We start from the raw sequence: 26732 nt of genomic DNA, 5'->3' as shown, positions 1-26732 counted from the left end.
TATAGAAAACAACATATTACTACATGTCCAAGTATTTGGATTAGAGTATCTCTGACCACTCAGAAACCTTCAAAGTTGAATTGTATTGCTTCAAGCGTAGAGTGGGAGAGGAGGTGAGATGTCGAAAGTTTGGGTAGCAGTAGGAGCAGAGGCGCTCCCCACTGGCAGATGCAGGACAGAGGGCAAGGAGGTTGGAGCGCCCCGGCACAATAGCCTGCATTCCTGCAAGGTCTGTTGCCCTGGTACATTGTGAAGGAGTGGCAAGAGGTACTGAGACCATTCCTGAGCGCATGGCACACGTGATATCCTTCCCGACCCATCTACAGTGTGTGTATTATTGTTATTGTACATGATGTCCTTTCCTACCTAGACTTTGAGCAGATTCCCTCAAGCAAGAGACAAGAGTTCCTTGGATATCTAAAATTTGTATTTAATTTGGACTGAGGTTCAGGTATATAGCATGATTTCCTAACATTTGTTAACTTTGGCTTTTATTAAAAATGCACCATGAGTTCTTTTCACTTTGTGCATTAGCCCAAATCATAATAGAAACTTACTTAGTGTAACTTCACTGTGTCTTCAGAACTCATCCACCAGCTTGTCTTGTATGCCTTCTGGAGACTAGGCAGTAGACACTGCGGCTAAAGAGAACACCCTTCCTTTGAGGGTACATTCTGTGATTCAGTATGGAACTTGTGAAAAATAGATTTCCATGGTCTGTGGAGCGAGGGGGAGGGTTAGAGAGAGGGAGAGACAGAGACAGAGACAGAGAGACAGAGACAGAGACAGAGACAGAGAGAGAGAGAGAGAGAGAGAGAGAGAGAGAGAGAGAAAGGAGAGAGGAGAGAGAGACCAAACACTGCATATAACTTCAGAAAAAGTTGTATAAATATTTCAATACTAAATTTATTGAGACATCATGAGATTAACACGGTTACCTTTGGCCTCTGCAGTTGCAAGAGGTGCCCAAAGTGGTGGCCATGGCTCCCAGATATTTATTAGTATGGCAGACTGCTGCTTGGGTAACCTTGGCTATTGAGAGTTCTGCACACACGTTTTCAGTTTCTTTGCTAAGGGCTGGCAGTGTAGTGGGTTACCTGTGATGTACGACATCCTCTAGGGTTCCCCATAGATAAAAGTCTTCAGGTGTTAAATAGGAAAATGTGCACTTTCTACATTTCTTTTTCTTTTCTTTTTTTTTTTTTTTTTTTTTTTTTTTTTTTTTTTGTGTGTGTGTGTGTGTGTGTGTGTGTGTGGAACCAGGGATTGAACTCAGGCCCTTGCACCTGCCAGGCAAGCGCTTATTCTACTGAGCTATGTCCCCAGCCCCTTTTTCTGAAGCATGTAGCACATTTTTTGGTGGACTCTGTATACATATGCTTAAAGCACAGCCTCTGGCTTTAAATTTTGATGTTGTAATTTTTGTAAAGAAGGGGAAGATCACTTGTTTCTTGGTGCAGCAAACCGAAGCAACAGTGTGATCTCATACAAAAGACTCAGGAAGACTCAGGAGTTAGAATCGTGTGGACCATAGGTTCCATACTGAGAGGAGTGACTGCTCACATCGGCATTTCTGAACTTCTGTGTCCTAAAGTGTGACGTGGAAATGGCACTACCTACTTCCCATGGCGGGACAAGGCCCTGCACGTTGGGCAAGCGCTCTACCCCTAAGCTAGATCCCTGGCCCCAGAAAGAGCTCCTTAGTCCCTTGAGAGACTACCTGACTTCTGTAAAACAGGCTCATAACACCCACTTTCTGCTTCCTGGGAAGTGAGTGTCCTAACAAGTGTTATTCCTCTGTCCTTATTAAGTTCAGGGTCGACTGTTGTTTAGTCCAGATAATCATAAAAATTGCCAAGGAAAAGATGCTGGTTTGGACCTGACGCAGCACAGTCCTGATGTTTAGAGAGCTGGAGCTTGTAAGAGACAGGACCGCGAAGAGGAGAGCGTGTAGTTGCGCAGTGCAGCTATCATTTCCGGGACGTTGTCTTTGGGCTGTGCTTTCCTTAATGTCATAGAAAAGGAGCAGTTTTAGCAAATTTGGGAAATAGAAATCAAACTTCAGGTCTGCCTTTTCATTGAAAAACTAGTGAGGGCAGAAAGCATGTGCCAAGTGTATTTCATTAGGAAGTTTGAATTTTCCACTGTGACATGTTGACCAGGAAAATTAAGTCACAGTGTTTGAAGAAGGAAAAAGGCATTTATTCTCAAAAGTGGCACAGTAGACAAGCCTGAGGAAAAGCTGCTCTTATTGCGCTCATAATCATGTGGGGGGTTTTGTTTTTTGTTTTTTTTTATTTTATTTTATTTTTTTTTTCAAAGTTTTATTGATAAACAGCAATGAGACAGTTTCAAATCAAATCGGAAGTACAGTTTCAACAAATATTACACTGCATATATTCTTCTTAGTGGTTAATTGCTGTACAAGATGCGGACTTGTGATCCTATTTACAAACACCATTAGAACAAATCATTCTATTCATTAAGAGAATGCAACTATATATCTATCCGAACCACTTTGAATACACAGATACAAAATGGACATTCATAGGCATACCCCATTTTTCCTAAGTTCCGTTATTGAATATTATAGGTGTGTAAATTCAGCAAAATATTCTAAAAGAGTCCAGTAGCCCATAATAGCATTGGGTCTTCTGTTTAACTGGCAATGTCAGAAATTATTGACCTGAGTCCCCCACAGCTCAACTTAACAGCATGGCTTTATTTCCTATATTTCGTCTTCATACTTTTCTACTGGATGGTTAAGACCAAGGTAAAGCAGGACCTATGCAACAAGAGTTGTAGCTTTTTGGTCTGAGAAGGTCAGTGAAATCCCCTCAGGATTTATCCTGAGATCCTGTACCTCAGATTGTAGAACCTTTGTCAGTGTCAGCCATGTGGATGAGTCACGGCCATTGCTTGGCCAATGTGCTCCCTGTGAAAGGCTGAGAGAGTGTCTTCTCCCCACATGACTCTCCTTAGGCCCACTCTACGTCATCGATCACTTTCCTCTTTGGCCCCATAATCTTCTTGATCAGAAAATTTGGGACACTACCGAGGTACATGACGTTACAGTACAAGTTTTCATATGTCCTGAGTCTTAATTGACCTTAGAAGACTAGGGCCAAAATGTTGGCTTTCCTTGTAGCCCTCCTTTTTCTCTAATTTTGGTCTGCAAACTTAGGTTGTTAACCATCCAGAAGACAAGCTTATTGTTATCAAACGATTTAGGCTATCAAGCTTAACCTCACTATCTCACTGCATTTCAAACATCTTAGGCATAATAAGGAACAGGTATTTTTCATCAAGTATTGATATGTTGAACTTTAAGTCCCTACAGAATATGATAAAAAAAACATTTAAAAATTAGATTATATTTTAAAAATAGGATAAAGAATTCTATGCTTCTCATGTTTGCACATAAGTCCAAAAATCTCACCATATACAACCTTGAGGCAGGACAGTCCCACAATATTCCTTTTCCTGTCTCTTGCTTTCATTCACCACCCCCTTCTTCTCGAACATCCACCTACCCGAGAGACATCTTAGCAGTAAGGGGGTTTTGTTTTTACCATCCATGTACTTCTGACATTTTGCTATTATTTTATTCATTATCTGCTATGGTGTATCCAGTATTGCTATTGGCATGCACCAAATACAGTGTATGAGATAGATAGGAATATATTAAAACATATTTCCCACCTCAACAACCCGAAACTTGTGTTTAAGATTTTAAGCTTTATATATGTTGCTTTTTTTCCAGTTTTTAATGAGCATGTGTTGGTAGTGATGTTAAGCAGACTCATTGGGAGGGTGGCATGAACACGTGTCACGTGTTACGTCTTTTTCCTGTCTCCCTCCCATCCCTCTGTCTCCCCGCTTCCAAATCCCCTCCTACTTTTTCACAAAGCCAGCTCTTTGCTTCATTGGCCTTTTAGTTTCAGTTTCATTACTGTTCATGCTAATCTTTATAATTTCTCTGCTTTCTATGAGTTTTGTTTGGACTGTTCTTGTCTTTCTAGGACCTTGAGGTGCACCAACGTTATTTACCTGGATGCATTCTGGTATTGGCTTGTGTACATTTACGCCCTATGCTGCCCTCAGAAGTGCCTTCACCATGTCCCATTGGTTTGGGTATGATAGTTAGGAGTTTGAAATTCTTACAGGGAACCATTAAATATTAGCTGAGAATAAAACTGTTCATCTTGTAGTCTAAAGCCTATATTCTTTTTAGAACTTCAAGCATTAACACTACTGAGTTAGGAACTTTACGTATTGCTTTTTACAATTTTCATTGTAAAGTAGACATTATGACTCTTTTTCCCCCAGTTCTGGGGAGTCAACCCAGAGCCTTGTGCATGCTTTGCAAATGTCTGTCCCCAGCTGTCAGAGCCCTTTCTTATGGGTGAAGAAAATAAGATTAAGAGAAGTGAGATAACTTAATTAAAGCCACAGACTTAGTAAGTGATGGAGTCAAGAATCAAAGTCGGGCTGGGGAGATAGCTCCGCAGTCTAAGTAACTGCCTGGCAAGCCCAAGGTCGCAAGTTTGATCCCTGGTACCACATACCATACTGGCCCCAGAACTCCAGGCATACCATGCCAGCTCCCAAAACTGGCCTGGTGGTGCACAGCTGTAATCCTAGCACTGGGGAGACTGAGACGGAAGGATCACCATGAGTCTAAGCTGTGTAGCAAGTCCCTGTATTAACAACAACAACAACAAAATTAATAAAATCAAAGTCAGATCTTAGGAGAGAAGCCAGAATCTTATATCATTTTTCCCTTTTGTTTGTTTATATTTAAACTCACCACTCTATCCCTTGAAGTGACTGTAGCAGGGAAAATGTCAGCCATTTCTCCCCTTTAACAGTCTGTTCTGCTGGTTATTCCCTCAGATGTTTTTCAATGTCTGTCATATTCAAAACACAGCTAACAAATTATTCTTCCAGCGTTGAAGGGTTGAGGATAAAAGGATTGTCCAGGGGCGTCATAAAAAATCAGTCCTCACCAGTTCAGAAGATTTTTCTTTTAAATGTCTTTTTAAGGGACAGTTTGTAATGTTTGTTTAGAATTCTTTTTCTTCTTTCCTTTCGGCCGGAACCACCATCTTCCAGTAATTTGCCAAAATGACTAACACAAAGGACAAGAGGAAGGGAACCCAGTATATGTTCTCCAGGCATTTTAGAAAGCATGGGGTTGTTCCTTTGGCCAAACACATGCGAATCTAGGAAAAGGGTGATATTGTAGACATCAAGGGAATGGGTACTGTGCAGAAAGGAATGCCTTACACATGTTACCATTGCAAAACGGGAGGAGTCTACAACGTTACCCAGCATGCTGTTGGCATTGTTGTAAACAAGCAAGTTAAGGGCAAGATGCTTGCCAAGAGGATTAATGTGTGTATTGAGCATTTCAAACACTCAAAAAGTCATGATAGCTTCCTGAAATGTGTCAAGGAAAATGATCAGAAAAAGAAGGAAGCCAAAGAGAAAAGTACCTGGGTTCAAGCTGAAGCGCCAGCCTGCCCCTCCCAGAGAAGCACACTTTGTGAGGACCAGTGGAAAGGAACCGAGTTGTTGGAACCCATTCCCTATGAATTCATGGCATAAACTGGGGACGTTGCTCTGCCATTCAGTTCCTAATTGGCTGCTTAAGTGTTCTAGGTCCTACGTAAAAATAAAATCATCCTGTGTTGTAAGGGTAGTTTTCTTAATTGAACAGAAATGGTGCCTCCTTACCTCAGAAATATTTGCAGCAGATTTTCACTGTACCTAGTAATTGTGTCTAGTCTTTATTCTTCAGTGTTTTTCTTGCTGAAAGATATTGCTAAAGTATTGTGCAGGTGTATACCCAAATATTCAAATATTTATATTGGCTTGAAGATCTGTAAATCATCATGGGGAAAAGATTTATCAAAATAAATGAAAGTCACTTCAGAAACAAATACAAGTTCATTTCAGTTAAATAAATTGTTTAAAGCAAAATTATTATTTTTTTTATTTTTGGCTGGCTCAGGCTGCCTTAAGGGCAGGTCTGGTGCAGCACGTGGTGCTGTGGTCCCCTATGCCTGACTGAGTTTGCCCAAGCAGGCGCTTTAGACAGCTGAGTTATCCTGCCGGCCCCGTAATGTTTATTCAGAGGAGGCCACCAAGACACAAGACAGTGACCTTAAACCCGTCTGGAGCTTTCTGTGTAGGTGAACTTCAGGAATATAACTTAGGTACCAATAAGCATCTCTCCTTCCCCTGCGCCAGCAGGGTCTGCTAAAACTGTGGATCTCCTCAAAGGAAAACCATCCCTGTCACCTTCAAGTGATTGTTGTTACTCTTTTGTCCTTTGTACACACCATTGCCAAGAAATAGATACCTTGTCACCTCTCAGAGAGTGAGCAAGAGAGCAAGTGTATACGTATTTCATCATATCCGGCAGTGTAGCTAGTGCAGGCACGTAGGTAGACCTGTCTGTGTCTGTCCCACTCAGAGGTGAGCTTCTGTAGGCAGAGACTTTTCTGTTCCCGTTTACATCTTTCCAGGTCATGTGTTTAAAGAAAAGGATTTGTTTGTTAAAGTCTGTTCTTACAGTGACTGGCTTTCTTGTCACTTGTGTGAAAATTACACCTCTCATCATGGGACAGGAACCAAATTGTGTGCAACATTTTTCAAAATACCTTGATGGCTGTGACTGCATCAAATCAATACCTATCTTTATATGTATCTCATCAAATCTTTTCTGCAGTTTCTAATAAATATCTTTTAATTGTCCCAGGGAAAATATGACTCTTATTCTGAAAACTGTCATAGAGAAATTATTAATCCTGTCATGCTGTCTGTTCTTGCCGTATTTGCAGGCACAGACTGTGGGACTCCCAGCGGCCATGCATTCGCCGAACATGAGACTGATGCGATCTGCGCTCCTGTCGCAGGCATCCACTGTGGAGGCCTTTGCATTTCCAGCATCCAGCTGCCAGGCAGAAGCCGCGTTCATGGAAGAGGAGAGCGTTGACACCCCGAAGGTGCGGCTGGACGTGTGAGAGACAGTGCTTGCGCTTTGGCTCTGTTGAACTCTGCTCTTTCCTTGAGTCAGTCAGACATAGTGATTTTGTGGGAAAGAATCTAAGGAAAGTGCCCCAAACTGAACTCTCACTCGGGTTTTAGCAGTCTAACAGTTATGTGAGTAGCTTGTCAGACGGCATGTGCACTCCTCTGGGCCCTCTTCTTTGTCCCTCCTTAACGAGACCATTCTCTTTTCAAGTTTCGAGGTTGAGGAGATAGCTCAGTGGGGTAAGCACTTGCCTGGGAAGTGCAAGGTCCTGAGTTCAATCCCTGGTACCGCAAAAAAAAAAAAAAAAAAAAAAGACACCTGTTTCAAGTGTCTAGTCCCTCACAAGAGCTTGGGTTTGTCTTTTTTATATATAAATTGTAACTTTGAGATCAAAAATGTTACCTACTCCACTAAATTGGGCTTTCTATCTTATTATTTACCTCTGATGAGAATACTATAGATACAAAATGGTGGGCTGTCTTGTGGGCCAACTAAGTATCTTCTGTGTGTCCTATTTGGGCATGCTCAAAGGAGTTATTTTCCTTATACGCTACAAAGTTGGCTTTTAGGCTATGGAAGAAGATGGCCTCTCATTCAGTGGATGTGAGTTCCATCCTAGAATGTGTATATGTGCTTAGCATCAAGAGTTACACAGAAGTCTTACCTGGGGGTAGGAGAGTGTCATAGAAGAATGGGTCTTCACGTTGCTGAAGCTGCGAACTTGGGCAGGGCGATCAGCCTGTATGAATATCAGTTTTCTCATGAAATGAGAATACGAACTGTGTGAGACCGTTGTGAGGGTTGATTGTATACACATGAGTTAGGGACAGATTTAAATATTCAGTTAAGTATCCGTATACTGCCTTAATCCTCTTTCGGTACTAAAAAGATGAGTCAGATATGAACACTGCTTCACAGTCTACTAGACTGTGATCTAGCCAAAGGAGTATTAGACATAATTAAAGACAGCATGCTAGGTGTGGAAGAAATTAATAGCAGATAAAATGTGATTGGTCCCATCAGGAACCATAAATTCAGGTGCAGCTAGATGCACATGTGGGGAGCTCTGTTTGGTGGGGAAGGTGCTAGGGTTAACTGTCAGTAGAGAATGAAGATGTGGGTAGAACCAAGATCTTTGAGAATGAGTGAAAAACCCACGCAGAATCACTTAAAGGAATTCTCAGTCCATCTAAAGCAGAGCAGTTGTTCAGTTTGTGGGAAAGGGCACACAGAGGGAAGCTGCACCCAGCAGCACTGGATGGATACGCTCTAAGTGGCAGGTAGGGCGGTTTGCACTGTTCTGTAGGTGGGTGCTGTCAGCGTGGGTACGTGTTTGAGCATGAGCTGAAACAGTTAGAGAGAAGCAGGTGTTAGGGTAGTAGGCGACACTGAAGGCATTTGAACAAAGTCGCGCTGTGTGTGTGCTGTGCTCCTGAAAATCAGCCCATGTGGTTTCCTAGCAGCACAGGATGCAAGAAGACCGGAACGGGGCAGCAGGAGGCTGGTGTGAGTGTCCAGGGAGGAGGATTTGGGCCGGAAGAGTGGCCATGGAACAGGACAGGAGACCCTCCCCAGGGGGTGTTCACCCGAGCTGCTAACAGGGGTAGGCAGCAGGTGTCCAGCCCCCAGGACAAACCCTCTCCCTGGGGATGGTCTGTTTTCTCTGCCGGTGGCTACTAAGATGCTAAATTACCTTACAAATTACTGTTACATTCCTGCTCAGAAATTTAGATATAAATAAAGGCAACATAATTCATTTATTTTGAAGATCTGATTCTCTCGAGAAAATTAAAATGCAGTCTGCCAAAGTCTTCTATGTGAGGGCACCCATCCCGAGACACAGATTGGGCACTGTCTGCTGTATTATATAGGGCAAACTATTTTTAAAGCTTGTGATTGTTACAGTAACTAGGAAACAGACAGGAAATGAATGATTCTGTGCAAGATACAGACAGCAGCTAGATGGTATATTTGCATTTGCAGAAGAACAGTGCCACTCTGGGGCTGGCCACCCACGCTGGCAGTGCCACCGTGCCACACCGCCGGGCTGCATTCACCCACTGGTCCTACTGTGGGCCACTTCATTCTTGTCAGCGGAGATGCCTGCCACCCCCTCCTCCTTCTGTGCACTCCTACGAAAAGGCATGCAGACCCCTGAGCCGCAGCTGCTTTTGTTCCGATCGCTCTTGTGCATGTGCTGCGGCGCTCACGTGTGTCTTAAAGGGGCCTCCTTGCTGCACGTATTGCTGATTCATTTGTGTGTTCGGTCTTGGATAAGCATCGTGTACTTTAAAAAGAATTTACTTCTCCTTCTAGCCCAGAAGGCTTTCACTCTTAAAACTGTCAGTAACATTCCATAGGTAATCAAAATGGAACTTTGCTTTGGGACATTTGTATTTTACAAATATCACCTTTCCGAGAAAGTCACCCATTGTTGGGTAAGAATGAGGTCTGAATTATACCTGAAACCTGCAGGTAACACAGACAGAGGCCATGTGGGAGGACAGGGACTTATACCCTGTGAGGTGAATCTTCCTTCCATGATGGCTTCTTTGTAAATAATGGATTTTATACACACACACACACACACACACACACACACACACACACACATCATTTTAAAATTATATTATAGACTATGATAAAGAGCATTTTCTGGCCAGGGAGATAGCTCAGCAGTCTAAGCACTTGCCTGGCAAGTGCAAAGCCTCGGGTTCGTTCCCCGGTACCACATGCCATGCAGGCCCCACACCATGCGGGTCACTGAAACAGGGTGTGGCGTGCAGGCCTGCAATCCCAGTGCTGGGGAGGCAGAGACAGGAGCAGCCCTATGAGTCTGAGCGAGATCCTATACCAAATAAGGAAATACATATTTTTTTTAAAAAAATGAATTTTCCAGGATAACATTTTCATAGGCTCCTTACACCCTTAAGAACTTTTCATTATAAAAGTAGTATATATGAGAGAAACTCTGAAAGGAAACGTGATATTCTTAGTGATGTCATAAGCATTAGCCTCTAAGATGTTAAGGGAGAAATTTCATTGTTATTTTCTTTCTTTTCTTTCTAGTGGTGCTAGAGATTGAGCCCATGGCCTTCTGTACACCCTCTACCTCTGAGCTATACCCCCAGGCCTTCTGTTTTACTTCTAAATTTAATTTTTTTAATCCAAATTATAATTTTAATTGAAAAATAAAGCCAGTAATAGTCACGAATGAAAAATCCAGAGAGGGATAAAGCAGAACTTCTCCCTGTCATTACCAAAGAGAAGGGTGCACTGCACAACCCTGCAGATGATTTGGTGGGTAGGGGTAGGACTCCTCAGGAGTAGGGAGACGGAAGCAAACACCGCATTCAGTCATAATTAATTCTGTGTCTTCCTTTACAAACCTTCTTCCATGAGCATTTTTACCAGAGTCATGAAATGTTCTTTGAAATATGAGCTTTAACAACCCCTAACACATGGTATTAGACATCCCTTATGTAATTGCTCTCACTTGGTTGGACATCAGATACTTCCATTTTTTGAATCTTTATATATGCTTAACATGAGTATCTTTTTTTTTTTTTTTAAATATTCATTTGTTTATTTAGTGTGCGTGTGGCCAGCTCAGCCCACCAGGGGGCAGGGCCGGCCGGCATGTGGCGCTGGGGACCGAACCGCGGTCCCTGCGCTTTGCTTAGCTTAGCTTGTTCCAAGTAGGTGCTCTAGATCACCGAGCCATCCCACCAGCCCCATGAGTATCTTTTTAATCAAAATTTTTACTATACTTGTATTTCTTTAAGGTATATTTCTAGCGATTGAGAAGCTGAAAACAGGAGGGTCACTACAAGTCTGATCTGTATAGACCCTATACTAAATACATAAAGAAAAAATGTATTTCTAAAATTGATGTTACTCAGGGCTTTGCTTCTTCACCTGGTTGTTTAACCTGCTTCAAGATGGTATAAATACCTTTTAAAAGTTGTTGTAGTGTGAGGAGCTGGGCATGGTGGTGTACGCCTGAGATCCCAGCAGCACTTGGACACTGAGGCAGGACTGCCGTGAACTCAGAGCCACCCTGGGCTACATAGTCAGTTCAAGGCCACTGTGGACTTACAGCAAGGCCCTGGCTCAAACAAAATTTATTGCAGCTTTATTCTCACACTTTAAAATGTTTATTATTAAACATTCTTGTTGCTCAAGAAATATGCCACATGGCCCACTCCTGTAATCCTAGCACTCAGGAGGCTGAAGCAAGGAAGGTTACTGTGAGTTTGAGGCCAACCTGGGCTCTGTATTGAATTCAAGGTCAGGCTGAGCAAAGACCCTGTCCCTAGCTCAAAGAAAGAAAGAAGGAGGGAGAGAGGGAGGGAGAGAGAGAGAGAGAGAGAAGAATGAAAGAAACTAAGCTTCATGGAAATTTTAATTTTATTTTATTGTACTTAGTAGTGTCTACAGGGTCTCACTACACAGATTGGACTCGTGAGTCTCCTGTTTTCAGCCTCCCAAGCACTGGGATTACAGGCTCGCACCACCATGCCCAGTCTAGAAGTTTTAAATAACTAAAACAACAAGTGATGGGGAGATGATTCGGCGTACGGAACTTCTTCTGTGTGTGCCAAATGTGTTGCCCGTGGCCAGCCTCCAGACTCATTCTCTAGTGCTATGCCTTGATCTGCTGTATCCATAACACAGCACAGCTGAGTATGTTAAATAACAGAAATTAGGGTTCTCACAGCTCCGGAGGCTGAGAAGCCCAAGGTCAAGGTTGTAGCTGTTGCCTTTCTGATGAGGTCCTCCTCTGATTTTTGGATGTCACCTTCTCACTGGGTCTGCAAACCTCACATAGCCTTTCTGTGTACCCAGGCAGCAGCCAGGATTAAGCTATTGGTGTCCTTTCCTGTAAGGATGCTAATCATGTGGGGTCAGACACCACACCCTCAGAGACCCAGATGCAGGCCTTGAGGGCGAGCGTGCTCGCAAGGACCATGGGAGAAACAAGCGCACAGTACATGACATGCTGCCAGGCTCATGCTGGAGGCTGAGGGCACCCAAGGACTCGTTTAGTGGGCACTGGCATCCCTGAGGATTTCACTCCTGCCTGTATACTGTGTGTTCTATATGAGGTTTTTTAGAACTGAGCTTTAAGGAAAGACAAAAACAAGATATTTAGAAGTGTACATTTCAGCTATGGTGTTTTTTGTTTGTTTGTTTTTAGGGAAGGGTCTACAGGACGTTCAGGATCTCACTACTAGATCGGACTCCTAGTGGTTCTCCTATTTACACCCTCGCAAGAGCTGGGATTATAGATACTCACCCCCTGTGCCTGCTTGCAGGCCCTTTAATCTGCTGAGTTATTTGTCCAGCCCTCACCTGTGTATTTTTAAATTATAATTTGTAACAGCCTCAGTTATTTCCTAGAGTAAAAAGATGTTATCTCTAGCATTTTAGGTTACCTCTTTAAACTTTTTTTTTAAATGTGTTTAGTACAGGATCTACAGGGTCTCACTACATAGATCGGACTCAAGATTCTCCTGTTTTCAACCTCCCAACAGCTGGGATTATAGGCGCACGCCACCACGCCCAGTCTCAGTCACAGTCTCGTGCTGTGGGGGGTGGGGCTAGTGCAGCATGTGGTGCTGGGGATCCACCGTGGGTTCTGCACCTGCGTAAGCAGGCGCTTTAGTCCGCTGAGCTGTCTGGCAGGCCCTAAGTTACCTCTTTAGATAGATCAACCCAGTATTTCAGTCATAAAATCCCAGAGCTGAGTTTAGGCTCCTATTACAGCAAGTGTCTGGGTAAATTCACAGCAAAGCTGGAATGATGATCATCGGCTGCCTTTGGAAAGCATAGCTCATGCCTGAAGGTTTATACCCCTGTTAATGGGACCAACCCAGGGAGTTTCTTACTCATTATCAAACATAGCATTGTCTCCTCGCTGTCCCAGGAAGAAGTTAGGTCAGGCAGGCACTTATTCTACTGAGCTCTCTCTCCAGCCTAGAAAAGTTAGATCATTGAAAAAAAATCATTATTTTCTGTTTGTGCTGGGATGAAATTGAATTCTTTAATTTTTTTTTTTTTTTTTTTTTTTTTTTTAAGGCAAGGTCTCATTATGTAGTGCAGGCTCCCCTTGAACTCACTTATGTAGCCCAGGCTGGCCTTGAACTTACGGAGATCCTATTGCCTCAGCCTCCAGTTCTAGGATCACAGGTGCGCACCATCACTCCCAGCTGCAGATTTTTGTTTCCTGACACTGGGGGGATCCTGGATCTTTTTGGGAAAGGAAGCGTGAGCCACTGCTCCTCTGAAGCAGCTGCTCCCCACTTATCGCCTACCATGCATCAGCCACCTTACCCAAGTCAGGGCTCTGCCCCACAACTGTCTTCAGAGAATGCGTATCCCCTCCCCCCAGCACACAAGGCTCAGAGTCACCCAACTTTCCCTCTCCAAGTACAGAGCCTTGCAAGCCTTCAAGTGGTTGCCATAAGAGGAAAGTCTCCTGTGCCTGGCACAGGGATGCCCCACGTCACCTCTTGCACACATGAGCTGCTCTGCTTCCAAAGGAAACAGCAGCGCTCCCCAGTGTGTCCCAGGTGAAGGTGCGCCGTGCTGGCTGTTCCTGAGCAGCTGCGCTTGGGGGAAACCGATGGATTTCCACAGGGGAATAGTTAAGGTAATGAGCTGCATAATTGCCTCCTCTTTGGCCTTCTTACCAGCCAGCAGAACTGGAAAGCGCAGCTCCCCTTGGTGTGGCATTTCTGCCTGCCATCAGGGGTTGGTCTGCTTGGCAGCCGCCTGGCAAGACAGTGCTCACTGGCTGAGCATGTCCCTGTGGGACGGGAACCATAGCTGATGTGTGTACTGCTGAGCAGAGCGTGCCGCGCGCTGGGGCTCATTAACCTCTGCTGGAATTTGGGGCCTGTGAGTCATTTGTTATTCTATAATGGAAGGGTTGGGCTGTTTGCCATGTGAGGGGTTTTTTTTAACTCTTCTTGTGTCAGTCTGTCTTTGCAGAATTCAGAATTTCCATTCCTTGTGCACACAGCCAATTAAAGACTAAATCAAATGGGCAGGTATTTAAATTACAAACAGAATGTCTAGAACCTTCTGATTTTTTTTGCGGTTGAAAATTTCAAGAATTCTGATGACTACTCTCTTAGCTGTGGGCCATGTCCTTAAGCAGAAAAGAACATTTTCATCTTCCTCCCTCTTCATTTCTCTTATTTTTTAAAAAAAAAATGGGTAGGCCTCAAGCTAATATACTGCTGTTCATCTGGAAACCATTAAAAATATTCTAATAATGATGACTCACAGAGACAGGGTGACAGTGCCAGGTTGGGACCTCAGAGGCCTGCACCTCAAGGATGCAGGTGCCCTGCTTTGTATTGCCATTAGACATGAAGATGTGCATGTTGAACATTTTATTGAATGTTTAATTCCCCGTAAGTCCTGGAGTTCTTTCCTTTGAGGGTTCTTCTAACGTCTTCCTGTGTCTTTTCACCCCTGTGCCATTTCAGGTAAATGGCTGTCTGCTTGACCCCGTGCCTCCGGTCCTGGTGAGGAAGGGCTGCCAGTCGCTGCCTGGGAGCATGATGGAGACCTCCATCGACGAAGGACTGGAGACTGAAGGAGAGGCTGAGGAAGAGCCCGGGCACGCCTTCGAGGCCTTCCAGACCACACGCAGTGGGCAGAGACGGCACACTCTGTCGGAGGTGACCAACCAGCTGGTCGTGATGCCAGGAGCAGGTATGAGGTCAGAGAGCTGCCAGGTTAAAGCTTGAGCCGGGAGTGGTGCGGTGGCACACAGCTACAGCCCCAGCACCAGGAGGTGGAGGGTGCGCCGCCGTGAACAAGGTCGGGCCGCACTGCACACTGAGACCCTGTCTTTAAAGAAAACTTGCCGCAGCATCATCTCGTGGCCTAGTCTAGGAAGTAGTAATGATACTGATCAGTTCCTGGATTTGCTCTGTATCTTATTCAGCAGCTAACAGATTGCAGCAAAGTCTGCGTCTGCACCCCTGGGGAGTCTCAGTCATATGTGTTTCTTTGGAGGCTGTGGCTTTTTTGGAGCAAAAGAGCTGTAAGCCGCATCTCCTGGGTGCGGTTTCAGGGGGTTTCCCCCACCACTACATTTGAAGATGATTAAATTGACCTGAGAATGGATATGGAAAGGTTTGAGCTTTTGGGGGTGGGGAGTAATTTTAGTCTTGGTTTTTCCCTGTGCTAGGGATTGAGCCCAGGACCTTACACATGCTAGGCAGGCACTCTACTACAGAACTACTTCTCTAGCTCTGAAAAAGAGGTTTAGTTTTGGGTTTGGGGGGAGGTTTCTTGAGACAGAATCTTACCACATTGTTCAGGCTGGTCTAAACTGGGCTCAAGCAGCCCTTCTGCCTCAGCCTCTCAAGCAGCAGGACCTACAGGTGTGTATCAATTGAAAGGACCTTTTAATTGGAGATTAAGGATGTTGCTGCTATCAAGAGTATAGCTTATTATACTGTGTATCCCGTGTTCAAAGATGATGCAGTTGCTGTCTTGTTTTCTCTTAAAGGAAAAATTTTCTCCATGAGTGACAGCCCATCCCTTGACAGTGTGGATTCTGAGTACGATATGGGGTCCACGCAGAGGGAGCTGAACTTCCTGGAGGATAACCCTGCCCTGAAGGATATCATGTTAGCCAACCAGCCCTCTCCCCGCATGACATCACCCTTCGTAAGCCTGAGACCTACCAACCCAGCCATGCAGGCCCTAAGCTCCCAGAAACGAGAGGTCCACAATAGGTCACCGGTGAGCTTCAGAGAAGGCCGTAGGGCATCGGATACCTCCCTTACCCAAGGTAAATGCATTTCTCTTGTCTTTTACAGTTCTCATATTGTGGTAGTGGGGAAGGAGGAAGGGGGTTATGGCCATATTGGTGAGGACCTGTGATCACTAAAAGACTCATGTGTACTTACTCTTTGGCCTTTGTACTTTTTCTCAGGAATTGTAGCATTTAGACAGCATCTTCAGAATCTTGCTAGAACCAAAGGCATTCTGGAGTTGAACAAAGTGCAGTTGTTATATGAACAAATAGGGTCAGAAGCTGACCCTGCCTTGGCCTCAGCTTCCCCCCAGCTCCAAGACCTCGCTAGCAGCTGCTCTCAGGTGGGTGCACTGGGCCCCTCCTCCCCTGGCTCTGTGAGTGTGAGGTATAAGTTTTTCCAGAAAGAAAACGGTTTACACTTGGAGGACTTCCGCCCGTCCCGGACAGGCACCCACTTTTGGAAGGCCCACAGCCTGAGCCTGCCTTGCTGTCCTGACTCTGCGCCCAAGTGGTCAGCATCAGCTTGAGGCTGAGACACATGCAAGCCGCTAGCGGCTCGTGGCGCAGACTCCACTTGAACGACTCTCAGCCTCCCTGGCCCCTCCCCCACAAATCCACGCAAGTGAAGAGTCACATGCACCCAAAGGAGAAGCATCTTGACACTGCTTTTGATGCGCACTTGATTAAATATTGTGTGGATGGTTCATACCCAAAAGGAAATAAACCTTGCTGTTTAGACAATAGATGTTGAAACTGTTTTCTGTGCCTCAAGGACATTTGTACTACTCAAAACCCACATGAAAGGAGTGGCCTCCTGCTCACGAAACCTCTCTCCTAATCGTGACTGGGTAATTCTTGACTATAGATAATGCATGTATAAATTGCCCACAGAATAACTTTTTATATACTAATTATATAAAAACTTTTAGTATTATGTCTTACAGAGTTGAGATTCCTCTTGGTCATTAGTGAAGGTGCTTATCCTAAGTAAGAACTGAAACCTGAAACGTTGTTTTCACTCCCTTGCTCCTCAGGAGGAAGTTCCTCAGCCACAGGAAAATGTCTCCACCCTGCCTAGCAGTGTGCATCCTCAGCTTGCCCAGCGGCAAAGCCTGGAAACGCAGTACCTGCCGCACAGGCTTCAGGTGGGGCGTGCTTGGGCAGCCAGCCGTGCCCTGCGGAGTCCTCCCCTTGCGAAGCGGAGGGCTGTGCCTCGTGGCCTTTGCTTAGGGCAGCTGCTTTGCTTCTGTAGACAAGGAGGCTTGGCTCTGTGCTTATTCTTCAAAATGTGTTCCCACTTGACTGCTCTGTGCTGGTGCTGGGTAAAGGATCGGTCCGTGGGCCTTGGGAAGGGCACACTGCGAGTGGTAGAAAGGGGCCCTTGGCTTCCTGGCTTTTAATTTTATCCTTAAGTGAATAAGATGGAAATCTAAGTCTGGAAAATGTTAACTTGAACTATCTTCTCTGGAACATGAAAATGTTGAAAAGTGACACGATATAGATCGTATTAAGAATAAACAGTTCACAGGGCCAATGATACAGCTCAGTGGCTAAGCGCCTGTCTGACAAGCGCAAGGTCCTGAGTTCAATCTCCAGTACTCCAAAACAACAACAAAAGAATCAGCTGTTCTTTGAGCATGTGCTATTAAGATCTCAGTCTCATTTTCTCATCGCATAGTCCTAGAGAGCTTTTAGAAGTAGAAAACAAGTAGATCAGAATCGAGACTGCCCTAGACAGCTGACCAGATGCCCCTCCAGGGCCTCAGTGAGAAATTTCCGTCACCGCCACCTATATGGATTCCGACAGACAGAAGCGCACTGACGACTGCGCTATGGACAATGACCTTGCTATGTTTGTATTGTTTCTCTGCTCTTCCAGAAACCTAGCCTTCTGTCAAAGGCCCAGAACACCTGTCAGCTTTATTGTAAAGAGCCGCCGCGGAGCCTGGAACAGCAGCTGCAAGAGCACAGGTGAGGGGCCTTTGGCCAGTGGAGTTGCTTGCTTCACAGAACGCTTGGGAGTGCTGGTGCACTATCCGCTCCCACCGTGTTGGCCCCAGCTGGGAACGCAGGCGAATATGCCACAGTATTCGAAGTCCTCGGCATGATTGCTCTTCCAGAATCCGCGCGGTACAGCTGTCAGGCCACAGCAACGCTCTGATGGGTTTCTTCTCTTCTCGCACTTAGTGCTCTGGGATATGATAAGACCTGAGCTTTAAAAGTCAGTACTGGCCGAGAGCAGATAGAGCGGGTCAGACTGCTAAGAAGGCCTCCTCCTGTCTTGCCAGTGTCCATGCCCTCGAGCTAGCCAAGGTAGACTGACCATGACCCGTGAACCTCCAGACACCCACGGAGGCCAACGCGTTATTGCCCCTCTGGTCAGCCCAGATGAGAAGTTAGCCTCTGGCTTCACAGGGCAACAAGCTCAGCAAGGGAGAGAAAATGCAGTCATGCCCACTTAGCACTGAGGGGCAACGGTGAAACTAGGTTTCAGAAAGCCATGACCTATCCCATCTTCCCTTTGCATGGGAATAGAGCAGTGGCAGCCCTGAGCTAATGCCTGATACTGGATCTATGTTAAAATGTTACTTGAGATTTAAAATATTCTCCTTTGGTGTTGCTGATGTAGGCTCCAACAGAAGCGACTCTTCCTCCAGAAGCAGTCCCAGCTGCAGGCGTATTTCAATCAGATGCAGATAGCTGAGAGCTCCTACCCTCCACCGAGTCAGCAGCTGCCCCTTCCCCACCAGGAGACTCCAGCTTCATCTCAGCAGTCCCCACCATTCAGCCTGCCCCAGCCCCTGGGCCCCGTCCTGGAGCCTTCCTCTGAGCAAATGCAATACAGCCCTTTCCTCAGCCAGTATGAGGAAATGCGGCTGCAGCCACTGCCCTCCACACCTAGCCGGGCAGCTGCACCATTGCCCACACAGCTGCAGCCGCAGCCACCACCCCCACCACCTCCTCCGCCACCACAACAGCCAGGAGCTGCTCCCACCCCCGTACCATTCTCCTATCAGACTTGTGAGCTGCCAAGTGCCACCTCCTCTGCTCCAGACTACCCCGCTCCCTGTCCATACCCTGTGGATGGAGCCCAGCAGAGCACAGGCCCAGACTGCCCCAGGAGCTCAGGACTGCAGGAGGCCCCCTCCAGCTACGACCCGCTGGCCCTACCCGAGTTGCCAGGACTCTTTGATTGTGAAATGCTAGATGCTGTGGATCCACAACACAATGGGTACGTCCTGGTGAATTAATCTCGGCACAGGAAGAGAGGGGAATCACGGGAAGGCAGACTGTATCCCTGTTTTTATTCCAGCGTTTTACATTTAAAGCCTTTTTTCTTGCTTTCTCCCTAATGGGGGAAAATTGAGTCATCCAACTGGAACCCAAGGGCCTAGCTGGGCTGGATGTGCTTCCTCTTGGCCCTGCCTGGCTCAGAGTTCTCTGCAGTGAGTGCTGGAACATAGTTGTAGGCTGAAGCCCATGCCTTTAGTAAAACGGAGCAAGCTCTCCAGGGAGGCAGAAAGATGTTTTGTAAGACAAAATCCTGGTTATATGTAGAATTACAGCATTTCACTACTGAGTGAAAGCTGGACTGGTGTGTGCCACTGCCTTTATATATGTATGGCAAAAACAAAAAGGCAGGCTATTGCCAGTAGCACTGCTCCAAGGCAGATCAGGAATGCGTAAGGAAATACGTAAGGAAATACACAGGAATAAAGGAAGGCTATACTTTGACTTTGATCCTGAGTTCTGTGTAGCTGATGCAGGTTGTCCCGGTAACGACCACAAGGCTGTGGAACATGAGCTGTGGCAGGGGCCACTAAATTAACAGCTGGCACTGGCTCCAGAGACATCCATTCCTCTCTGTTGGGGGGCAGGTGACACACCTAGTCACAAGGGGTCTCTGGGTTACTGAGTGTCAGATCATACTCAGGGCTCCAAAGATGTCACCTGTAGATATGAGACTCACCACAGTGGAGGCTGGAGCTGGGAAGACCGCTCTTCCCACAGTCTTGTATGGTGGCGGGGTGAGGGCAATTGGGCTCCAGAAGGTGACCTGTTTCCTCTCAGTGTAGTAATTCCTTTGACTTTATATTGTATGTTGTCAGTAGTTTATTGAGTTTGTATATTTGACCAGTTTTATATAGGGCATAGAAATTTTAAAGATACAAAAAATGAACTTTTATGTCTCATGTGAGGTGGTAGTGCTGTGCCTTCCCATACCCCCAGTCACGATTTAGTTTTTCTGTAGAAACCAGCAGTTCTCCATTTATGTCAATGCTAAATCCAAAGTCACTTCAGTTCGTTTTCCACCATGTGGGAATCAGCATTCTTAATTTCCTTAAAAGTTCTGACTTGTAATGAAATGTTCACGTATTAATAGCAATATACCAAGAACCACAGATGTGTTAACCATGTAAGCAGATCATCTGCCAAACATTTTATATTACTAGAAAAAAACCTTAAAATTCATTTGTCAAAGTGAAAAATAGATACTATGGCTAATTAACTGTGTACCTAGAAGTAATGAACAACTGTAATTGGAACAGTAACATCCAGCTGTTACAAATTCGGTATTTATAAAAACTATAATTTCTGTCCTTTAGAGTGGCTTGTCCTATCAGCAGATGAATGCGTTAAGCACAAAGCGTCTTCCTTAAAGCACAAAGAAGAGAGCTACTACACTGATGCTGCATCTAGAAACACCTTTCGGTTGCCTTTCCTCTCTGTAGTCAGCACCCAAGCAGGCAAGGGAAGTGGGGCGTCTGAGAGCTGTCCTGGCCGTCCCAGCCCTACCAGAGCTGGAGACTTGAGACACTCGTGTGTGGCGGCCAGGCTGCTCATGCTGGGCCCCCCTCCTGCACCAGGCCGCTCCCCAGAGGTACTCTGCTGGAGTCAGCAGGAGAGGGTAGTGGGGGGTGTCATTTTTGTGATTTAACCACACAGTGAAAATCTAGGAAGAATGAATTATATCCCTTTTATGGATTGTTCATTCCTCCTCGTGCTTAAGATTGATGATTTTTTTCAAACAGAACATCATTTAAGAGATCATTTCATTAAGATCTCTAAATCTCTACAAAAGCAGCCATCTATAATATAAGGTTTGATTTGTGTAGACTGAAGGAGGATGTTTTCCTACAATTTGCTACAGAAGCACTGTAATACTGCTGAAGTTAAAATGCCTTCCAGATTGAAAATGAGGGACGTTCCTTTCAGTACTGGAGGAATGGCAGTGACAGATTGGCATAAACTCCTGCCCCCAGCAGGGCCGCGAGCGCTTAGCCCAGGTGACCTGAGCAGGCACTGTGGCAGGAGTTAGGCGACAGATGAGGGCCGATGGAAAGGCTGTTGGAAGGTTAAAAGAGCCAGAAAAGCTGGGAGGCACCGCGGCATGGTGTGGACGCTCACCTGGGGAAGAGTGCGACCCTGCGGCTGGACCCTCTGGTGCAAGCTCCCGTTTGCTCCTCTCACTTAAGCAGAAGCCAGTAAATTCCACAGCCCCATGGATTTCCAGAAACGTGTGCTGGTGAGCTGAGGCTGATTCTGTTATCAGATAGGTGTCTGCTGTCTGCCTCTGTTCTGCTGTTCACTACCTAGTGACCCTTGGAGACCTCTGAGCAGCTTTCACAGACCCTAAAGTAACACTAAGAAAACTCAGGACCACTCTTGATGAGAGGTCGCTTTAAAATACTAACCCACCAGTCTCTCGCCTCAGCAGTGTGTCCCTACTGTATAATAATCATTAGCTTTATTGCCTCGTCAGCCAGGCTCCTCTGAAGAGACGTTGGTGAGATGAACGTGAGGTAAAAGTGCAATATGTGTGGTAATTTTTTTATTTTTTATGATTTCTTTTTTAATCCGGGGGTATTGATCTTCACTTTGGGGAGATGCACTAGCTCTGCAGTGTCCAGTTGGGCAGACGTGTCCCCAGTACCTACGTGCAGCTGAAAGGCTGTCCCTGCAAAGCAAACAAAGCACTTAGCACGTTATTTCGTGAGAGCTGCTCCAACCCCACCTGGCTCTGACAAGGCCTGTCCTGCCCTCTGACCGCCATGGGAACAGGGACGTGGTTGGTACCCACACCACGGCCCTCCAGAACCCCGACTGGGGACCAGTAGGGCCTACCAGGAGGACTAGCGTTGGGACCGAAGGGCTGTTAGAGCTGGCCAGAGCAAAACTTCCCTGGTCAGACTTTGCCTCCTAGAAAATTCTTCCTCAGAATCAAGAACTCCCAAGTATTTAAACTGTGCCCTGGTGCCAGAGGGGAGATGAAGTCAGCTGTCAAGACTGGAGTCTGGGCACAGGAGGACATCTGCAGTTTCACCCTCCCCCCGCCCACAGCCCCTCTAGGATGAGGTGCCCTCTCTCTTGCCATGCGCTGCAGGTGTCACTATACCTAAGGCAGGGACACTCAGAAGGATCTCTTCCTGGTCATTAGAACTGGGTAAAAGCCACATAAGGTGGAGGGTGACTCAAAGAAGAGGTGGTGGGAAGCAGCCGCTTCAGTGGCAGGTGCTCAGATCTGGGTGTGTGGGTTTGTCATGTGCAGCACAGGACACAGGGTCAGGGGGCCTCCTTTGCTGCTTCTTGAAACACGAGGCAAGCTCTAGTTTCCCAAGTATATGGGATCAGAATTTTTTCTGCTCTGGATTACCAGTGTCATTACACTTAAGCTCCCCACTGGGTTAAAGAAAATTGATACTCCAGATAAGTCCTTCAGAGGCCATGCATAGTACCATTTGCCAACACAAGTCCTATGGACAGCGGGGAACCTCTGGCTGGGACTGACCTTGGCTGCATTTGTGCCCCGCTGCTGGGCTGCCTCTACTGTCTCCTGAGAAGCCACCCAAGCCGCTCGGCCTCTTTGTGCTTAGACATCAATGGTAAAAACTGGAGAAGAGGTAATACGTTGGAATAATTGTTTAGGAACGGGTCTTTGCTTATTTTGTTTCTAGAAGGTTTTTTCAGAAGTTATCTTCAGAGTAATTTGTAGGAGAGCAGTATCTGCCTATTCTTCAAAACTGGACAAAATACATTTTTAAAAATTTATCCATCCCCTTTCACGGGTTCTGCCTACGGCCAGCGTAAGTGACTGATAACACAGTTCCTTCTCAGGGCCCTTGGGGATGGCAGAACCGACCGAGGCAGTGCCCTTCAAGGCCTACCTCAGTCCCTGAACTTAATTTCGCAGGACCCCCTCACATATTTCATAACTTTCCCCACTTAGGGCGTTCTGGCTGACTCTGAAAGATACCTGGCCATCCTAGTTGCGCCACCGTCTACTTCTACGTCTTGTCTGGGTGGATTCAGGCACACACTATTGCATAGATGAGATACAGGCAGCGAGTGCTGCTGCCCAGAGACTCAGCCAGGGACGGCTTTGATGGTTCCTGCCCAAATACTGTTCAGCTGGCCTGTCCAAAAGCAGCAGAGGCTTCTATTTCTACAGTAACTTACCAAGCACTTTCCTAAGTAATCTCTTACAATCTTCACAACAGTTCTGTGAAGGTAGGGGTACTGTCCTTATTATTCACAGCTGAGAAAACAAGGCTCTTGGATTGTGTATGTGACGTATCTGAGGTCACAAAGCTTACAGGCCAAACACTTGTGGTTGACTGGTTTCTAAGGCTGTGAGAAGCCTCTTTCCTCAAGAGCACCTGACTGTTTTCATAAGCAAACAGCCATGTAAAAAAAGCCTCCATTGTGGTCAAGCACTGGGTAAGTATGACACTGTCTCAAGGGCAGCCTTCTCGGTAGCCTACACCAGAAGAGGCGGAGAAGACAGATCCAGCCTGGCCATCCTCTCAGTGCTCAGTGAACTGCTGAAGCCTAGGCTCATGTCAAAGATTCCAAGTGATCTACTCTTTTCCTTGGTCAGTGTGTGATAGAAGGGCCCACCCACCCCCCCCCTTGATCACCAGGAGGCAGGGTAGTCCAGCATCAGCCACCAGTGCAGGACTCCAAAGGGACTGCCGCAGAGAAAATCACGAACTCAGCCTTGACAGTGAGGAGGGCATAACATTCCCTTACAGTTAAATCCCTTCAGGTAGGAGTGCTTATGAGACACGTTTAGGATCGAAGGAAAAAAAGTTAACATGCTTTTACTGAATGCTTTGTCTTTTCAGAGTCAAAAGTGGGTAGGCGGAAGGGTGGGAGGGGATAAAAATAGAAGCACAAAACATCCTGGAAAAATATGACCCCAGATGGAATAATGTTACATTAGCAAGTGCAGATACTGGGACTTGCCGCTGGCAGTGTGATGCCTATCTGCTCAAGATTTGCTCCAGGAAATTCAAGTGGTAAGACCTGGATGGCTAATGGTAAATCTGCCTTCACCAAAATCTCTGGAGGGGAAAGCAGAGGAGAGTGGCTTCTCTTAGGGGACTGCAAGAAGTAAAAAGTGACAGAGATATTTGCACTTTGTAGAAAGGGCAAGATTATTTGCTTATTTCTGAAGGGAGAAGAGTGGTCTTGTGGGATATTTGGTCTGTGAGTTGCTTTTGATAAGATTGTTATTTTTCTGTGTGCTTTTTTTAATTACTAAGAAAAAATTGGTGAGTTCAATAGCTTTGGTATTTTGAATGCAAATCATAAGAGCTCCAATGTGAAAAAAAAACATCAAAGTGTAACCTGTCAATGTTAGAAAATTGCCTAAAATGCAATTTAATAAATGATCTTTGTACCAAATGGTAATTTAAGTGGGGTAATTTCTGCAAGGAAAATGTACTGTTTTTATGTTTCCAACCCCCTTGAATTAAAATAAAAACTTGTTTTCTAAAAGCCTGGGTGATGTGAATGTCAGGCTGAGAGAAAGGGCCTCCATCTCATCAGGCCCTGGAGCCCTGGAAAGAATTTTTAAAATGCTGAAGGTAGCTGTATTCTCTGAGCTCTGGTGCTCATTTCAGGCAACAGCAAAGGACAGTGGATAATATGTTCTCATTGACGTCAGCAGGGTAAATAATACCTTGCTCTGAATCACCTGAGTACACGTTAGCCCCTGCAGATCGCTGACGGAAGCACTGCTGACCGCAGCCTGCACAAGGATAGGGCCCCACTGGGCTTAATTAATGCTTTTTGGTCTTAAGAGTCGCAGGGCAAAGCCCATCGGCCTAGGTAGTTTGGGCAGGGGCCTTCTGCCATGGTAGGAGGAAGGCAAGCTGTGCAGGAATCACGTCCAGCTCCCCCAAAATAGGCAAGCTGCAGGCCAGGGCGAGATGAGGGCAGGAGGTACTCTAGCTGTCAGAAAGGCCAGCTAAAGACCCTGCTGCTTGATCAGGGTGTCTGGGGTCTGCCAAAGACACTGGAGGCATGTGTACACACAAGAGACCAACACAGATGCACCATGGACTCCTCACAGGGACAAGCATTCTTTGAGACCCAACTGCATAGCCCACAGGATGCTGGGCGATCTGTTCGCCGAGCTGTTACTCATTGTGAACTCTCGGTAGTGCCAGACCCTGAGCAGAAGGGCAAAAGTAAATCCTGCTTTCTGGCAGAGTTCAACTGAGATTTAGTTTTGCTCAGACCACTACCATGATCTCATGCTATGGATCTGAGCCAGTTCCCAAACTAAGGAGCCATCAGCTGGCCATGGGTGGCCTGGAGGGCGACTGCAGGCCACCTCTGGGCTAGCTGTGCAGGATGGGAAGAGCAGCTCCGCAACTGACAGGTGGCCCTGCAGCACCACTTCTGCCTCCACACAGCCCCAACCCCAGGGCTGTTAGAATTCACTATCACTGAGGGTTATTGGTCCCCCCCCCAAGCATGTTTTACAAACTTTAGTCTTTCCCACAAATCTCTCCATCACTGTAAATGTGTTGTCAAAATCAGCGCGACTCAGGGTGTACACGACGCAAGAGACTTCCAGGGGGCGCCGGCGAGCAGCTCGGCAGCCAGGCAGGTTCTCACATACATTCATGACTGCTTTCCCTTCCATGGCTTTCCGTGGCCAAAAGCTCTGTGGCATGAGAGGAGCAGACTAGCCCACAGTGCCCAAGGCTGGTGTCCATCAGCAGCACCTCCCTCCTCTCCGGTCCTTGTTTGGGATCATAGACCCCTGACGTGTGGAGGCCTTGTTAGCCTCTCTTCCCCACAGAACACCTTCACAGAGCACACATGGAACACAGCCTCCAAGTAAGAGCTGGTTCCTGATTCCTGGAGGGTCACCTGTGGACAGGGGTTCAGAACTCCCAACTTAAGCCTATCTGCTTCTGAGTTCAGGGATTTACAGGGACCCTCCATGTGGAGGGAGTTCCCACCACTCCCTGGTAAATCTAGATGAAGAATAAGGGCCGAGGAGACAGTTCAGTAGAGTAAGTGCTTGTCTGGCTAGCTCAAGGTCCTGAGTTCAATCCCCAGTACCGCAAATATAAACATTTAATGATCCAAGTGAAGAGCCTTTAGCTCTGCTACAGCCCGAAACCAGGGAGGCAGTTCTGGGCTTTGCACACCCAGTCTCCAGTGCTGGGGCAAGGTTACCTGCACAGACCATAGCAGCTCCACCCTCGGGGCTGATGACAGCACCGCTCTGCCCTCTCACTTTGGCAACAGCCACCGCCTTCAGAGGCTGAGGAGCTACGGAAGGAACACTGCATGCAGAATACACAGGGCAGTGTCCTGAGGAAGCAGGTATGGCCCCGCAGTTTAGCATGAAGCCATCACTGACATCCTACCTCCACCAAGTTCTGAAGCTAGTGCTACAAATCAGGACAAAGCCGAGGTTAGGCAGAATAGCTTGCTGTGTGTCCAGCCATTGGTCCTTTTAGGGAGATTTCTGGTGACCTCCCAAGCAACCACTAAGGCTGAATTCCTCTGCACCTACAGTTGCCAATGCCCTTCAGCTGCATCAATGCCTCCCTTTGTGTGTCTCTGGGGCTTTCCTAAGGATGACGAATCAGACAGGCC

The 26732-nt window shown here is 46.3% G+C and overlaps 2 protein-coding genes across 3 annotated transcripts in view; one reads left to right on the top strand and one right to left on the bottom strand.

Moving 5' to 3' along the window:
• Positions 1–23910, top strand: part of Sik2 (salt inducible kinase 2) — a 159733-nt gene extending 135823 nt beyond the window's left edge. Inside the window, exons 9-16 of the mRNA XM_004626118.2 lie at positions 6849–7013; positions 14542–14770; positions 15576–15860; positions 16005–16168; positions 16862–16972; positions 17707–17798; positions 18457–19059; positions 20435–23910. Of these exons, the coding sequence (XP_004626175.2) occupies positions 6849–7013; positions 14542–14770; positions 15576–15860; positions 16005–16168; positions 16862–16972; positions 17707–17798; positions 18457–19059; positions 20435–20459 (1674 nt within the window). The 3' untranslated portion in view covers positions 20460–23910. The remainder of the gene's footprint in view (positions 1–6848; positions 7014–14541; positions 14771–15575; positions 15861–16004; positions 16169–16861; positions 16973–17706; positions 17799–18456; positions 19060–20434) is intronic.
• Positions 21633–26732, bottom strand: part of Ppp2r1b (protein phosphatase 2 scaffold subunit Abeta) — a 40442-nt gene continuing 35342 nt past the window's right edge. Inside the window, exons 16-17 of one of the 2 annotated variants that reach the window (XM_023709499.1) lie at positions 22618–22718; positions 21702–21786 (exon numbers count right to left, since the gene is read on the bottom strand). In XM_023709499.1, coding sequence (XP_023565267.1) covers positions 22653–22718 — 66 coding nt within the window. In that variant the 3' untranslated portion in view covers positions 21702–21786; positions 22618–22652. Of the gene's footprint in view, positions 21787–22617; positions 22719–26732 lie in introns of both variants that reach the window. The other variant, XM_004626114.1, reaches the window with a different exon arrangement.

Source organism: Octodon degus, unplaced genomic scaffold (genome assembly GCF_000260255.1).
Source record: "Octodon degus isolate 3935 unplaced genomic scaffold, OctDeg1.0 scaffold00012, whole genome shotgun sequence".
Lineage (NCBI taxonomy): Eukaryota > Metazoa > Chordata > Mammalia > Rodentia > Octodontidae > Octodon > Octodon degus.
The sequence above is the reverse complement of the archived record's forward strand: the minus strand, read 5'-3'. Positions and strand labels throughout refer to the sequence as shown.